Genomic DNA, 16,869 nt, shown 5'->3' on the forward strand with positions numbered 1-16,869 from the left:
GGATCCAAGCCAGACAGAAACGAGCACACCTTCTTTTGTTCATAGATGTTATTGACTCCTCAGTGTTATAGCTCTGGGCACTTCCTCATTTTTCTTTTGTTTCTATTAATCCCAGAAGTGCTATCATGCACAACTGGGTGACTTTCCCACCACCAAATCTCCATGATCTTTCTCTCAGTGATCACCCATATATCCCATTAAATACATACAAGAATGGCCCATTATAGGCAAGGCAAACGTCAAGGTAAGGGGGAGGTACAGAGAGAGGGAAGGGTATAATCCTCAAGGAGTGCATGCTGATTGCCTGCCATGCTATTTAATTAGTGTTTTCCCATCACTACCTGTGATTTTACTTGCACCTTTCCACATTTTCTGACCTTTATTTATAATAAGCCAGGCTCCCTGCATTAAAATGTATTTCTGATGGGCTCAAACGATACCAAACCTTCTGTTAAACTTCAACCTTCATGAATGCCCTTCTGCCTGCATACAGCACATTCATGTGCTCTGAAAAAGGGGAAGTAATTGTAATCCCTTCACAACTGGGCGATGATCATCAAAGGAATTTTTGGCTTCCTCCCAGAAACCAATTGATGTAGACAGTTATCCCCAATCATTCCCAGTGAGTCCTTCACGTGATCTGCCCATGAGAAGGCAGATATTAATTCACTATTTGGCTGCTTCACTAGCATTTTCTGGAATACTTCATGGATTCCCACATGATTTCTTTCACACATTTCTTACTCTGCTTCCATGTTCATCACTACAATCTTCAAATTTTCACACATATCCTGAAATTCGACATTGTCAAATTCTTCACCTTGTCAGGTAGAAACTGTCAATCTATTCCCTATCCATTTCTCCATTACCTTGAAATACTATTACTTCTTTCTCTTTATTGTATATTAATTGTACCCTGATTAAATCTCGTTGGCATGTCTACAAGTACAAGATGAAAGTGTTATTTTCCTTATCCCGTACCTTCAAGTCGATTGCTACAACTGTGTTAAGGTCTCTTGTGAATGGTAGACTCGCTACAAGCTGTGATATTCTTTGCATCCCTCACATTTTCCCTGATCTCTTCTATAAGTTTCGTATGCACATCACTACCATAATTCCTACACCTTTTAGTAGGATTTTTAACCAGCAATAAAATGGATGCAAAAATTGCTGATGTGATTTTAGGATAATTGGCCTAATTTGCCTTTAAATTCCAATCTCCTGATGTCAATAACAACTGCTTAATATTTTATTTCGAAAAGTTAACTCTGTTTAAAAGAATACAGCAATGGCCATAATGTGTAATCTGCACATTCACTGACTTCCCGAAAACAAGTGTCTCACTGTGTTCCATGTCCATTTTCATTTAGCATTTTGTCATGAATGGCCTGCTTATGAGTAAGGGCATTTTATGTGACACTATGCCTGTGTTAACATTGTGGTTTGCCCCAGCTATGTTATAGGGAATCACCGCTGTTTTTAGTGATTTTAGCATATAATCATCCCCAAACCTGAAGCAGGCAGGACTCTCAAATTCCTCAACTTTACTTTGATTCTTATTATTTGAAAGAATCTAGGAAATGTTTTAAGTAATCCACTCTGCAGACTGTGAATGTGCAGCCACTGTCCAACACAACGTGGCTGAATGTTTGGGCCGATGTGGAGTTTGCACATACTCCCCGTGTCTGCATCGGTTTCCTCCGGGTGCTCTGCTTTCCTCCCACAGTCCAAAGATGTGCAGGTCAAGGTGAATTGGCCACGCTACATTGCCCATAGTGTTAGATGCATTAGTCAGAGGGAAATGGGTCTGGGTGGGTTACTCTTCGGTGGACTTGTTGGGCCGAAGGACCTGTTTCCACACTGTAGGGAATCTAATCTAAAAAAAAAACTCCTTATATTCTTGCTGCCTGATCAATACCACCTTCTTCACCTACTTTAAGTGTCAAGCATGATTCTAAAAATCTTGTTCTTCCAATTAGGACAACTGATTGTAAAATGGTATCATCAGTTGCGTCTAAGACACTCATTCACCAAATCATGGGATTCACTCTTCTGTACGCAGACCTCAAATATTGCTGTCTGTTACAATTGCCAGAAGCATCTCTGTCCTCACTCATTTTCGATACGATTCTCTTTTCCTTTTGATGTTTTTGACCTGTATCTGGGTTGTCTCACATTGTTGCTATGACTGAATCCTCCCTTCCATGTGTGACTGCTGAATGTCCCATGAAGACCACTGGGAATTACTTCTTTCCCAGGAATGTTTTTTAAAGCTTGGACATCTGTTCCAAAACATGTTTCTTTCTGAGTATAAAGCTCCAGTTAATTCTCGGACGCTTCCCATGTTTGCCATTTTAGCACAGTATGACAATTTAAAGCTATTGAATTTTTGCAAGTGAATTTTTGCTTTCCTGCATTTAGTCTTTTAAATTCTGTTATTTAATCTATTATTGAACATACAGAAATAACTACCCTGAAGCCGGTATCCTGTTAGCCAAGTCACCCTTAATTCACATGTGGAGAGTTCTTGACTCTCATTCAGCTCCCTCAGAACCAGCTCTCAGAATGAACAGAACCTCTGACACTCCTGTTTATACATGTCAGCCAGGGCTCTCTGATTGGACCAGATTAACAGCCCCAATCAGGGAACTCATTTTCCATGAGGTCCACCTGCCTGACTTCACTGCAATCACTATACATACAACTCATTCTTTAAATGTATCAAAGTCTCATCATATGTCATTTGCATTTAATGGGCCATATTTTTAAAATAAATTTTGTAGTCAGTTTTAATGGATTAAAATAACTGTGAAAGAATATCACTTTCCAAAAAATATTGCATTTGCTAAGATAAAATGATCTATAATCAATTGAAACATATAAAACCTCAAATAGATTAACTACTTGTGGCTCTTAAACAACTGATATTTCAAAGTTCACAGTCAGAGGAAAGCAGCTACCTTTGGGGCAGAATTTTACTGTCCCCTTGTCAATAGCTGGGAGGTGGATGCCAATAAAATTCTCCAGTTTGTGTTCCACTGCTCTCTTTGATCTATCCTAACCTGCAAAGAAACTTGTATGTGACAGATCAGGCCTGAGTCAGCCTGCCCACCTTTTTTGCCATCTGAGATCTATAGTTAACGGCCACCTAAACGCTGGATGCCATCAACATCAGTTTTGAGATTTGCAGAGAAAGCTCAAGGGCAGCGGAAGCCCTGCCAGTCACCGTATACAGGTTTCTGGCAGGATGTAGTGATCATCATCCTCAATGGCAACCTTTCCTCATGGGCATCCCCCAATTCCACCCTCACCAATGCCTGCCTCGCATTGGTGCTGTTTCTTCAGACTCCCATAATTCCTGGTCTCTCCATCAAGACCCATGCCCTGGTGTCTCGCCCACCTCCCCCAGTCTCATCTCCTCATCTTGCCCTGAGAGCACTGCACTTATCTTGTCCTAGGCCATTGGGCTTTTGCCCGAAACGTTGATTTCGCTGCTCGTTGGATGCTGCCTGAACTGCTGTGCTCTTCCAGCACCACTAATCCAGTATTTGCTTTCCAGCATCTGCAGTCATTGTTTTTACCTCATTGAATCTGAGGACTGTTTGTAATACCAATTCCAGTCACTAAACGTAGTGGTGCTGCAGGACTACAAAGTTGGCCAATCAGATTGTTAAGGAAAAAAGCCCCCTCGCCAGCCAATTGACTCTTAAGGAGTGAGACATAAAAGCCCATCTGAAAAACCATACCCATAATTTCAGAAGCCCTAGAGCCATGTGAACACCCCCCCAAAGAAAAACTGAGATCTGCGGTCACATTACTTCAGCATAATGAAACAATTTGGACGTGAAATACATTGTGTCAAGATCAGCTACTAAGATCCAGAGGGTTTGCTTTAATTGAGAAATTCAACAATAAAGGAAAACTTCTTGATTGAATTTTAATTGGATGTGTTATTTGAAAAGGAAAACTGAGGATGTTTTGAGGCAACCTTGTATCCTATGTAAAATCTTTCATTAAAGGATTGTGGTCAAGGTTGAAGAAATTGGGTAATATACATTGTTTAAAACTAAGAAGAATCTTATTGCTATTTTTGGATATACGCAGTGAATTTCTCTTTCTACATTACACAATACTCTGCATCTGTTACAAATAATGATGTAAACTTACTGCCACTAAACTGATTCAAACGTATTTCAGAATTTGACGAGTCAGTTTGTTCTCTTGGAAATTGATGCAATACTATTGGACAATAATGTTCAGCTTCTTTTAATTTGTTCAATTAAAATAATACCTCTGACTACTGAACGCTGCACATTGAATAGCAGCACAGTGGCTCTGTGTGGGGTTTACACATTCTCCTCATGTCTGCGTGGGTTTCCTCCAGGTGCTCTGGCTTCCTCCCACTGTCCAAAGATGTGTCCATTATGGATGTAGGTTTGCTGGTCAAACTCACGAATGTGCAGGTTCGATGAATTGGCAGTGCTAAATTGCTCATTGTGTTCAAGGGTGTGTACGTTAGGTGCATTAGTCAGGAGAAATGTAAAGTAATGGGGAGTTGGTCTGGCTGGGGTACTCTTTGGAGGGTTGGTATGGACTTGTTGGGCCAAATGGCCTGTTTCCACATGGTAGGGATTCTTTGAAACAAAATGCAGTTATATTTAATGCAGGGTTCTATGTACCTTGAGCTTGATGGAAGAGTTTTTCAAAAGCAGTTTGTTATTTGATAAGTGTGACTATTCTTTGCCAATATTATTTTCTCTTGATGACAGAAAATATTGAAAATGTATAGTGCTTCACCAAGGTACCATTCCTCAATGCGTAAGCGCATGGATAGAGGGCAATACTGTCAGAAGTGCTCCAGTCATTTTCAAAACTGAAACTTTTGAGCTTGATGAAAGTTGACTTCTAATGTAACCAACATGCTTTTTTAGAGGAGTAACTGTGACCTTACCTGTGCATTTCTGTAACAATACAGTCAACTGTGGGAGCGATCCATGTAAGAATGATTTCTCCAGCCAAAGTACTTTCTCAAAGCTCTGGGTGTGGAGCAGAGGGACACTGATTCTTCCTAGTTGCTCTTGCACACCCCTAGTGGACAGTTCCAAACCCTAGCTGATAACAGGCTTGAGGAGCAATTCTTGGCAGACCTGCTGACACAGCAGTCAAGGGAAAATATTACCACCCTGTAAAACTCGCTTACTTCTGCAGAACTGTTGGGACAAAAAATAATTAAGTTAGATTTTGTTCAATTGAAGGCTCTTGCCTCAACACTCCGCATTGTTTCCCTCACAATATGGCTCAAACAAGGAAGAAAGGCTTCAGTGAGTCTGATAGTGCATGGCCCATTGTCTCTGCATTTCACTTAAAACTGGTCAGGAAATCCAAACTGTTCACCGTACCTGATTCACTCATTGAGTCTTCACAGAAGTCACTGACATACTCAGATCTTCAGGGAGAGGTTCATCCAAACCGCAAACTTGCTGTTGCACTTGGAAAACACATTAAAATTACCAACTTTAATGAAAACAGCCCTCCTACACTTGCCTGCCAGGGTGGATGACAAGTTGATGAGATATTTTAGGTATCTACTCCCCACCAGAGGCATTAAGTGCCAGGGTGCCTTATAAAATCTAGTCCAGCATTTCAGGTCATTGATATTACATCAAACCTGGAGGATGTTAAAGGTTTAACAATTTCGAAGCAAACACAAAGCCAGGGCAACTAGGAAAGGTTGATGCGAGAGGAATGGGCAATAGGGAGTGTGTGAAGGATAGGAATGATTAAATGACAAATGAGCCAATGGTTCAAGGCAAAAGGAGACAGCAATGGATCAAGTGTAATAATGAAAGATAGTTTCATAGGAACTTCTAATGGCAATGGCAGATTGTTGAGGTCAGAGTTGCAGGGAAAATATGGCAAGGAGGCAAAGCTTCTGGTGGCGTGGAAATGTGGGTAGTGTCCAGTGATCAGTCTGTATGCCCCAACCACCTCCTCCTATCTCTTCAACTTCCAGGGGACTCTGGTGCACTCACCCACAGCTACCAGGTCTCGTTCTCCAAGAGAACGATGACCCTGTAAGTTATGAAGCAGTATTGAGGCCAACAGGTTGTAATGTGCCTAATGTAAAGATGAGACGCTGTTCCTCAAGTTTGCATCAAATACCTTCGATATAGGGAGTCAAAGATGGAGAATACAAATTAACATTCATATTAAAGGAGCAAATGACAGGACACACAGGTTGTGGACTCAGTGGAGGTGTTCAGCAAAATGCTACCACCTCAGAGGGAGTACAGGTGAACTGTTGTAATAATGTTGCATTTTCTGCACTTTCGTGGGGAGGTGCCGTGGAAAGGGGAGGAATGTTGTGGATAATTAAGGCATGGATCATTGTGTTGTACATGATTTGATCTCTTGAGAATGCTAGGTAGAGACTAGGGGAGAAATTGGGTATCCTGATGGAATCTTGCTTGAGGTGGTAGAAAAGGAAGAGTAAAGCTAATGAATGTAGAGGCTGCTGGAGAGATGGAGACTGATCACAATGGCAATCCTGGTGTGATTCTGGGACAGAGCGGAAGAGATGAGAAGATGGGCATGAAATGGTAAGGATATTGTTCAGGGCCCCAGCAGCTGCAGTGGCTAATGTCAATGCAGTGGTAAATGTCAAACTTAGAGACGCCTGACCAAAACCTTTTGATTTCTTGCAATAGCTACTCTTCAAACTATTCTGATACACTGCACTTTGTACATTGACCCTTTAATTAAAGAAATTTTGCTTAAAAAATAGTTAATGTACTTTTACTGTTGTTGAATGATGTCATTAACTGAAATGAGACTTATAAAATGTGAGCATCCAAGGAGCTTCGAAATCGACGTTTCGGGCATGCCCGAAACGTCGATTTCGAAGCTCCTTGGATGCTGCCTGAACTGCTGTGCTCTTCCAGCATCACTAATCCAGAATCTGGTTTCCAGCATCTGCTGTCATTGTTTTTACCTTATAAAATGTGAGAGCAAGCAACTAAAATAATGACAAAGCTAATGTCCAAGGGCAGAGGTTACATTCAAAACTTGGGTAACCGGGAGCCATTGGCTACACAGAATGAATCTGATTTGAAGAAATTCACATCAAAGGCTGAAGGGTTTCTAAGTGCGCAATCTGTGGTTTGGATGGCTCATCCTAACAGCTTGTGCAGCTTTTCCATTTCCGGCTAGTCTGATGTTCGGGTGCACACTAATTATAGGATGGTGTCTGTCTGGGAGAATCTTGCCTGACATCTGCATTGAGGTTTCAGAAAGATTCTTGAGAAAGGCAATGAAGAGGGCACTGGTGTGTGGTTTAACCACAGTGACCCCGTGCCAAGTTATTTTTCTACAAGCAACCACAACGGTAACTGTCGATTTTGATGCCTGATAGTGATCCGAAACCTTGAAAAATGTCATGAACTTTCAGATGTGTGTGGGTTACATTCACACACACTCATACATATATAAACATACAAAATATGTATCCACTTTTAAGTATAGCTACTGAACTTAAAAAGCAGATTAACAGCACAAAGTTAGAATCTGCCACATACTTAATTTTAGAAGACACTCAACTGACAGACCTGAAAAGAAAATGGATGGCAACATTTTGAATTCAAAACACAATCATTCCACTAACAACACAGAGCAGATGCAGTCCAAATATAACCAGCACAGCAGTCTACTCTAGTGTGTAGCTGATAAAATTAAAATATATGCGGGTGGGCCACCATTGTAAATACAAATTTTATTCAAGAGAACTTTTGCACAAGAGGTAACTTGTATCGCACCATGAACAATTTAAACTCCGTGGGAATGATTTTGAATAATATTTGTCATTTTGTAGAAAAAGCGGTTTTCAGATCATCAGAAGTCCTGAAAAGAAAATTGCTTCTCTGTGAAATTAATCAGGGTACTAAAAAGAAAAAGCAATAATTTTAACTTAATAGAGTGTAAAGGTTGAAATATTGGTCACAAAGTCTGGCTCATAAAAAAAGTTTCTAATTTCTATTACAAATAATAGAGTGATGTCTTTAGCTGACCTGATGAGCTGAGTGCCTCCCTGTGCCATACGCACTTCGACATTCTATGCTTACGACAGCAGAAGCTGCTGTTGCATATTATGTCCATTGTTACCTATAATACATAGCTTACTCTCAAGCCTTTCAAATCACATATAATGTACATTGATTCCTCCAATGTCGTTAAGTCAGATTCCAATGCAATCATTATCTCCTTTTCTTAAATGCTTCTTATTATTCTCCTTTAGAAAACCAAAAGGGATGTGAATAACTTCGACCAAGACTTCACACGTGAGGAGCCTGTGTTGACACTGGTGGATGATGCTATTGTTAAGCAGATAAACCAAGATGAATTTAAAGGTTTCTCTTATTTTGGTGAAGAGTCAATAGCCTAAGACGTTATCCTGGTGCTGCCACTAGATGCCATTACCATGCAATGGTCCAAGAAATCCAGCAAGTCATTAGGATTGAGTTTTTTTTAGTATGGTGTAGTACCTGCGTTTCCCTGCAGTAATAAGTGTGTACGTTTCTACCTTGTTTCCATTTTCCTGGTTTAAATTAATGCACTCCAGAGTTTTTGTTTTGTTATTTCTATTTAAAATAAAAGTCATTTGCTCGTATTTTAAGCCCTTTGCTACATCTGGGCTTTTCACACGAGACTTGTGTGTGTAATAAAAACAGTATTAAGTATACTGTTCTACTTGTAGTGCTGCAGGTTCATTCGTATTTAGCAGGAACTCCGGTACAGGGAAGTGGAACAACCGTGCAACAAAGGCTCGTGAAACAGAACTACATACCAGAGGTTGAGATAGAAATGGAAGCCGAGGAAAGTTGACCAGTTGGCCAGCATGTCTCATCAATCTGTTGATTCTTCCATGGAAGTTGCTCAGGTCAACAGAAAGGGTTACCAAGTGGTTTATTTAGTAACTTTATCGTTTTTTGGAGATGTTACACTGTTTTAAGTTGTCACATTTTAGTGCAATTTCTAGTGAATTAGGTTGTTTGAAATTACATCACACATCTGAGTGTTACTCAGCCTAGAAAAGTTCTCAACCTAGTAGATTACGAGTCAGTGATGATTAATGCGCTCACCTAGTTGACTACTTAATTCTTTGGGGGATAGTCCTACAACTTGCAGTGTAATATTTTACTGTAACCTAGATCTTGAACAATCACATTGCACTGAATTGCAGGCTTACATCACATTCAATGCTCATCACCAAAACCAGAGTTGTTTGAATTATTTGTTTTAGTCGTGTGTTATTTTAGCACATTTCCGAAATCCTTATTTATACTACTGTCCCGTATCTGTACTTCATTTTCAAGTGTGAATCTTATTTTTTAAAAAAAAGGAATAGAGACTATGAAATATTGAGCATTATACCTAGACATAATAGAGGACTGATGATCAAATCACACAAAAACTGACAAGATATATGATGGTGTACATTGTTTAACTTTTTATGAGTTATCCTATAATGAATTGTGGCTGTGGTTGAGGAACTGATCATGTACACACAATTTAACAGTTTGAGCAGGTCAGGTCTGGTTGTATTCTATTTTAATGTTTTGTCTGTGTGAGTGAGTGTGTGCACATATGTGTGTGGGCGTGTGTATGCATGCATGTGGGTGTGGGTGTGTGTGTGTCCTAAAGTCACTTAGAATTTTACTGGACTGGTTTCCCAGTCTCTGGGATCCACAATATCTGATGCATCTGGATTGCCAGATACACAGAAATACTTGTGAGTAGCAAAGAAGCACTAAAAAGGGCTCTTTGCTTTTTGTACAGGCAAGAAGTTGTAAATACTGTTTGCTGCAAGGCCTGTGGAGTTCATTGAACAATATCAACTGCTGCATGTTCAGGCATATTATATATATTATAAATATATATAAATATATATATATATTAGTAATTGAGAAAAGTAATTAATGATAATGTCCATGTGCAATACCCTGTATGTGTATTTGTTCAAGTTGTTGTCTAACAAGTCGAATTTTTTTGTCCAATGTCATAACCTTGTATTAAGCTATACTGGACCTCTTCTACAGTCCTTCAAACTGTACTAAGGGTGTTATTAAAAAATTAGGATGGAAATTAATGCAGACATTTCCAATGTTATTACAATTGCTCTCTTAAAGCAAGTTTTTTTTAGGATGAGTCGAAGGGCATTTTTGATTATTTATGTGATGCAGAACACATAAAAGTTAGAATGTTTTTTTTCTTCAACAGTACATTCCTCAAGCTTCTACAGATTCTTTCTTCAATCTGCTGTGTTAAGCATGATGGTATTGCTGATCAGACCTCAAATTAAACACACTCATGTTTGGTTTATACAGTATATGACAACAGATAGGTTGGCTCAGTGTGAAATCTTTGCATGGACAGGTGTGCCTCCATTATCACGTTTTGCCTGTCTTACCATTTACTATTGGTTTACATTCACAGAAAAACGTGTTACCTTTTTTGCTTGATTGTAATGTTTTGTTTCTCTCTCTTAAACGTGAATGCACTGTGGCAGAGCTTCCCCTGTCTGTAGCTGGATCTTCCCCTTTCCTGTGTCTGCCTGCTTGGAACACATGAATGCAAAAAAAGGTGACAGTATCCCTGGCCCCTTGCTTTTCTTTCCTGTATCTTTTTTATGTAGAAGAAAAGTATCGCATGTCTGCTTTATGGAGAGTGATAAAAGGTTTGCTCCAAAAACAAGGCTAAAAAAATTACCTCTTTTTAACTTAAACAATGTACAATACATTGGCTGGCTGAATCAAAATGTTTTAAGTTTAGTTTCTTTTTTTTTGTGATGCTTTCTTTGTACAAAAGGTATTTTCTTCATGGATGTATTTTACATTTCCTGCCATCATTAGTGTTATTTCATTATTACTGTGTGCCAAATGTACTGTATTCAACAGGACGTGAATGTGTACTGTTTGTTTTAAAACCCAACAATTAAAAAACTACAGTGTTGAGACAAGGTTTGTTGGTTTTCTTTCTGGGTTATACAGTTTATAACAAAATCACTTTAATTTACTTTATAAAAGAGCACAAATGTCTTTGTCAGCTGATGGCAATTCACTTCGGAAATGCTTTGTAAATGATTGCAAAGCCTTGAAGATCATCTCCAGTAACACGGCCATCTGCAAGTTTCCCTCTTGCTCACTCATCATCCAGACTTGGAAATATATTGGGGTTACCTTAGTCTCACCTGGGTCAAAATCCTGGAAATCCCTCCCTAACCTCATTGGGGGCTATACCCACAGCATCTGGAGTGTAGCAGTTCAAAAAGACAGCTTGCCACCACCTTCTCAATGGGCAATACATTCTGGTCCAGCCAGTGATGTCCACATCCCATGAGTGAAGAAATTAAAACTAAATGCACTTTGCTATCAGTGCAATCCCAGCTCATGTTAATACTGGACAAGTCTGAACCCAGTGTGAAATCCAGCTTGATGAACCTTAATTTGGTTTCTGGAATTCAGTTTCTGAACATATTCAGAAGAGTATGCAAGTGGACTTTAACAGAAACAATAAATCATTTATTTAACAAGGGAAAAGAAAACATGAACTATATTACACAAGACAAAGACGTTGGGAAGGTTTCAGTGTAAACACCAGACATGGGATTTAGTTTGACACTAATCCTTTTATCCCAGTTAAATCCTTACAAACACCCAACCCCAACGAAGTTAAAAATCACACAACACCAGGTTACAGTCCAACAGGTTTAGTTGGAAGCACTAGCTTTCAGAGTGCTGCTCCTTCATCAGGCAGTTGTGGAGGACATGATTGTAAGGCACAGAATTTATAGCAAAAGTTTACAGTGTAATGTAACTGAAATTATACATTGAAAAATACCTTGATTGTTTGTTGAGTTTTTGTTAGAATACTATGACAGTTTCACTTCTTTCATATGTAAATCGCAAAACTTGCTTTTAAAGTTACATTCCCAGGTTAACTGTAACAATTGGTGTCAGCCCGATAATATGTTGAAGGTGTTAGCCCCCTGTGTTCCCTGTCTGTGCCATAATGTTTAGACTGATTCTAATCTAAAAAGTGAGTTAACAGAGTCTTACATGGATTCATTAAGTTTTTGAGCAAGGTACAATGTAACTCTGCAAGTACAAATTCACCCCACAAACGTAAAAGTGTATTATGCATGTGGGTTTTTGTGTGTGTGTGTGTCTGTCTGTCTGTCTAGAGTGTGGGGTTGTGAGTGTGTAATAGTGCATATGTGGGTGCATGTGAGTGTAGAGTGTCTAAGTCTGTGAGACATCTCCAAATCATAACGCCAATGAAGATCTCACTGTCTCCACACTAAGGGGGGTGGCTCAGTCTGGTGCAGCTGCAACTGCTTTCCTTCCAGTGACTTGTTGTAGAATCAGTAGCTGCTTTCCTTCAGCTGATGTCTCTCCCTGAGATGCCTAAAACAAACTGCAAAGAAAACTCCCTCCTACTTTAACTTCAGAGCAAACGCGTAAGTTTCCCTAAAGTCTGTTTTCAGCATTATTGCAGGATTTCTAACTTGAGAGTTTAACTCTCCTGCTTTCACTCTCTGGCATAAATGCAAACTGACGCCTGGATTTTGCTGTCCATGTTCCCAAATGGTTGTCACTGAGCAACGGAACAAATTTATTGCTCCTGTACGAACCTTATTAAAATGGATATAAACCAACAAGGTTCTGGACCTCTTAGGCCAAGCCCACAAAAACAACTCTAAAACTAAAACCACGTCTCCTTCTTCTTAGCACAAAAAAAATACAAAGATAGGAACTAAACTTAAAGTTATACATTGTTTTTAACAGTTTCACTGCCATCAAATAAATAAAGATTTATAAGTGTCATTCTTGGGTGATTCCAATTTATGTTGATGGTAAGACAATAGACATTTCGTTGTTGCATTATATTCTGTACTGCAATATTATTTTCCCAAACTCTCCTTGTGAATTCCATATACATTGTTTTGATCAATGGTGCATAAATATAGTCCAAACAGAAACAGGGAAGTAAGGGAAGGAAACAGGAAACTTCATCAAGACTTTCACAGAGAATAGCAACTGTGTCTTGTGAAAACAATCAAAATGGTGAAAAGCTCAAAGCAACAAATTATTCTCTTCTCATGTCTAGGTGGGAGTTGTGTTACAGTTACGAAAAGGTTTTGCAGAATACTGCATTCAGTTCTGGGCCCCATACTTTACAAAGGGTGTGCTGTTTGGGGGGGGGGGGGGGGGGGATTGCTATGCAGATTCGTCAGACTAATACTGAGATTAAAGAAAAAAAGGATGACATTAGGAAGATGACTTGAATAGACTGTTTCCTCATGAGCATAGCAGATTCAGGAATGGTCTAATTAAGGTGCAATCATTAGAACAGTTGATGGTATAAATGGAAAGGTTACATCAGGGAAGAACATAAAATCTCGGAGCAGGAGTACACAATTCAGCCCCTCTGGCTTGCTTCACCATTTGGTACAATCATGGCCAATCTCATCTCTGCCTCAACTCCATTTCCCTGCCCAGTCTCCTTAACCTTTCAACCCATTATTAATTAAAATTCTGTCTATCTCCTCCTGAAAGAAGGACAAGAACCAGGGGAACAACTTCACATCGACAGCTTGGTCTTTCAGGATTGATTTAAGGAAACACAAGCAAAGAATAGTCTTAAGTATACTGCCCAAAAAAATGATTCATAGAAAAGTTCAAAATGAGAAAATGACCACATATGTTCTGTATCCTCTCACGTGCTCCCCATTTAATCCCAGGAGTGATATGAGTAACTGTAATTTAGTGTCTAGGCTTTGCGGACAGTGTTGACAACTAACTTCAAAGGTCTATCAAGCTCCTGACCATGTCCAGCAGGCTAATGGCTGAACCCCAGTAATGCCTGTGCTGTAACAGTTTGTTATGGACCAGGCCAGACCCCCTCAAAACATTCTAAGATGGTTGCCCAGACCCTAACTTTGCTAGTTGTTTTAAGCAGGTATACAGTGGATATTCCAGGAGAGTTGCTGCTGGTCAAACCACTTAGTTTTAAACAAAACAGAATTTATTTACAAGATAGGCTGGGGCCGTTTTCCCTAGAGCACCGAAGACTGAGGGGTGACCTTATGGAAGTTTATAAAATCATAAGAAGCATGGAAAGGGTAAATAGACAAGGTATTTTCCCTGGGGTGGGGGCATCCAGACCTAGAAGGCATAAGTTCAGGGTGAGAGGGGAAAGATATAAAAGATACCTAAGGGGCAACCTTTTCACACAGAGGGTGGTATGTGTATGGAATGAGCTACCAGAGGGGGTGCTGAAGGTTGGTACAATTGTAGCATTTAAAAGGCATCTGGATGGGTATATGAATAGAATGGAAACACCCTTCGGTCCAACCCGTCCATGCCGACCAGGTATCCCAACCCAATCTAGTCCCACCTGCCAGTACCTGGCCCATATCCCTCCAAACCCTTCCTATTCATATACCCATCCAAATGCCTGTTAAATGTTGCAATTGTACCAGCCTCGGGCAGCTTATTCCATACACGTACCACCCTCTGCATGGAAAGGTTGCCCCTTACAACTCTTTTATATCTTTCCCCTCTCACCTTAAACCTATGCCCTCTAGTTCTGGACTCCCCAACCCCAGGGAAAAGACTTTGTCTATTTATCCTATCCATGCCCCTCATAATTTTATAAACCTCTATAAGGTCACCCCTCAGCCTCCAATGCTCTAGGGATAACAGCCCCAGCCTGTAGGAAAGGTTTGGAGGGATATGGGCCAGGTGCTCGCAGGTGGGACTAGATTGGGTTGGGATATCTGGTTGGCATGGACAAGTTCGACTGAAGAGTCTGTTTCCATGCTGTACATCTTCTCTACCACTCTATGACTCTATTACCAAATGAATCATAAAGAAAAGAGAACAGAATATTCCCCCAGAATACAGAATAATTTAACCAATCTAAAAACCCAACAGATTATCCCAACTTAATGATGCTGTTCCCAATACTTTCAACAATCCCCATAAACATCCCTTGGTATAAAGGGAAAATCAAACACAGGGTCTTAGAGGAGAGAAGTCAGAGAGAGCACAGCATGGACCTGCTTCTTTGGGTTCAGCAACCTTTACAACACCAGTGCTAAAAACCAAACCAGAGAAAAGCTGAGCTGGGAGAACTGGCCACTCCCCTTTTATTGAACAAGTGTTTTATTCCAAAAACTTGAAAGCTCATTGCATGAGGCAGTTTCTGTTACTTATAACCAAATTGACCCTAGAACACTTCAACTTAGATTTTTTGGAGTCTGTGTCTTTTACAACCTCTGAGAAAAAAGGACAACATAACCTTGTTAAAGGAGCAGCTTTGTCACAGGCTATGTCTGAGAAAGATGAGTTGCTGAGGATACAGTTGCCTGTGATTCTCCCATTTCCTGCTCACGGACCAGTAGCTGCTGACTCCACAATGTAGGAGCAAATTGCTGCAGATACTGGAATCTATACTGAAAACAACAGATGCTGGAGATCACAGTGGGTCAGACAGCATCCATGGGGAGAGAGCAAGCTAAGATTTCATGTCTAGATGATTCATCATCAGAACTGACATGAAGTGTGTAGGGGGCAGCACTTATGCAATTGTTGGAGGTAGGGGGTTGGAGTGCTGGTGGAGAAATGATGCTGATAATGCAGATTAAGTGATCAGCATGTGAGAACAATGGTGTGTCTAACTAATAGACTGAAAGTTCTGGCAGTCCCACTGGAGTGGTGGGGAGTGGGGAAATAGAGGACACGGTGACAGAGAATGTAACAAGCAAAGCTAAAAGAAAGGGAACAAATGGGAGTGGATTCACTATCTGAAGGTGTTGAACTCAATATTAAGGTTGTAAAGTGCCTAGTCTGAAGATGAGATGTTGTTCTCCAGTTTGTGCTGGGATTCACTGCAGCAGACATGTGGGCATGCGAGCAGGATGGTGTGTTAAAATAATCGGCTATGGGAAGGTCGGGGTCCTGCTTACACACAGACCGGAGGTGTTCGGCAAAGTGGTCACCCAGTCTGTGTTTGGTTTCTCCAATGTAGAGTGGGCCACATTGGGTGCAGTGAACCCAATACACAAGATTGGAGGATGTCCCGGTGAAATGCTGCTTCACCTGGAAAGACAGTTTCGGCCCTTGGATGGTGAGCAGGGAGGAGGTGAAGGGGCAGGTGTTGCACCTTCTGCAGTTACATGGGAAGGTGCCATGGAGAGGGGGGATGGTGTTGATTGTCAAGGAATGGACTAGGATATTCCAAAGGGAAGAATACCTGTGAAGTGCAGACAGGGAGAGCGAGGGAAAGATGTGTTTGGTGGTGGCAATCTGCTGGAATTGTCTGAAATGGCAGAGAATGATGCTTTGAAACAGAGGCTGGTGGGATGAAAAGTGAGTGATGGGAAGGAGCAAGGCGGAAGCACAGGGGTGATAGGTCAGATACGGTGAGGTCCCTGTCAACCACAGTGGAAGGGAATCATGGTCATGGAAGAATCAAGCCATGTCAGCAGCGTTGTTATGGAAGGTGGCATCATCCAATCAGATGCGATGTAGGCGAAGGAACTGGGAGAATGGGATGGAGTCCTTGCAGGATAGGGGGTGTTGACAAGCTGTAGTGAAGGTAGCTATGGGAGTCTGTGGGTTTGTAGTGGATGGCAATGGATAATCTATTCACCAAAATGGAGACTGACAAGTCATGGAAAGGAAAGGAAGTGTCGGGATTGGATGATGTGAAAGTTATGGAAGAGTGGAAATTGGAGGCAAAATTAACACATTTTTCAAGGTCCAGGTGAGACCATGAAGCAGCTCCGAAACAACCATCGATATGCCAATA

The 16,869-nt window shown here is 40.6% G+C and overlaps 1 protein-coding gene across 2 annotated transcripts in view; it reads left to right on the forward strand.

Moving 5' to 3' along the window:
* prkcea (protein kinase C, epsilon a) overlaps nucleotides 1-11,011 on the forward strand; it is a 589,489-nt gene extending 578,478 nt beyond the window's left edge. For both annotated transcript variants that reach the window (XM_072580649.1, XM_072580650.1), the window contains one exon: nucleotides 8,291-11,011. In XM_072580649.1, the coding sequence (XP_072436750.1) occupies nucleotides 8,291-8,437 (147 nt within the window). In that variant the 3' untranslated portion in view covers nucleotides 8,438-11,011. The remainder of the gene's footprint in view (nucleotides 1-8,290) is intronic.
* Nucleotides 11,012-16,869: the final 5,858 nt, after the last annotated feature.

The sequence above is a fragment of the Chiloscyllium punctatum genome, chromosome 11, assembly GCF_047496795.1.
Source record: "Chiloscyllium punctatum isolate Juve2018m chromosome 11, sChiPun1.3, whole genome shotgun sequence".
Lineage (NCBI taxonomy): Eukaryota > Metazoa > Chordata > Chondrichthyes > Orectolobiformes > Hemiscylliidae > Chiloscyllium > Chiloscyllium punctatum.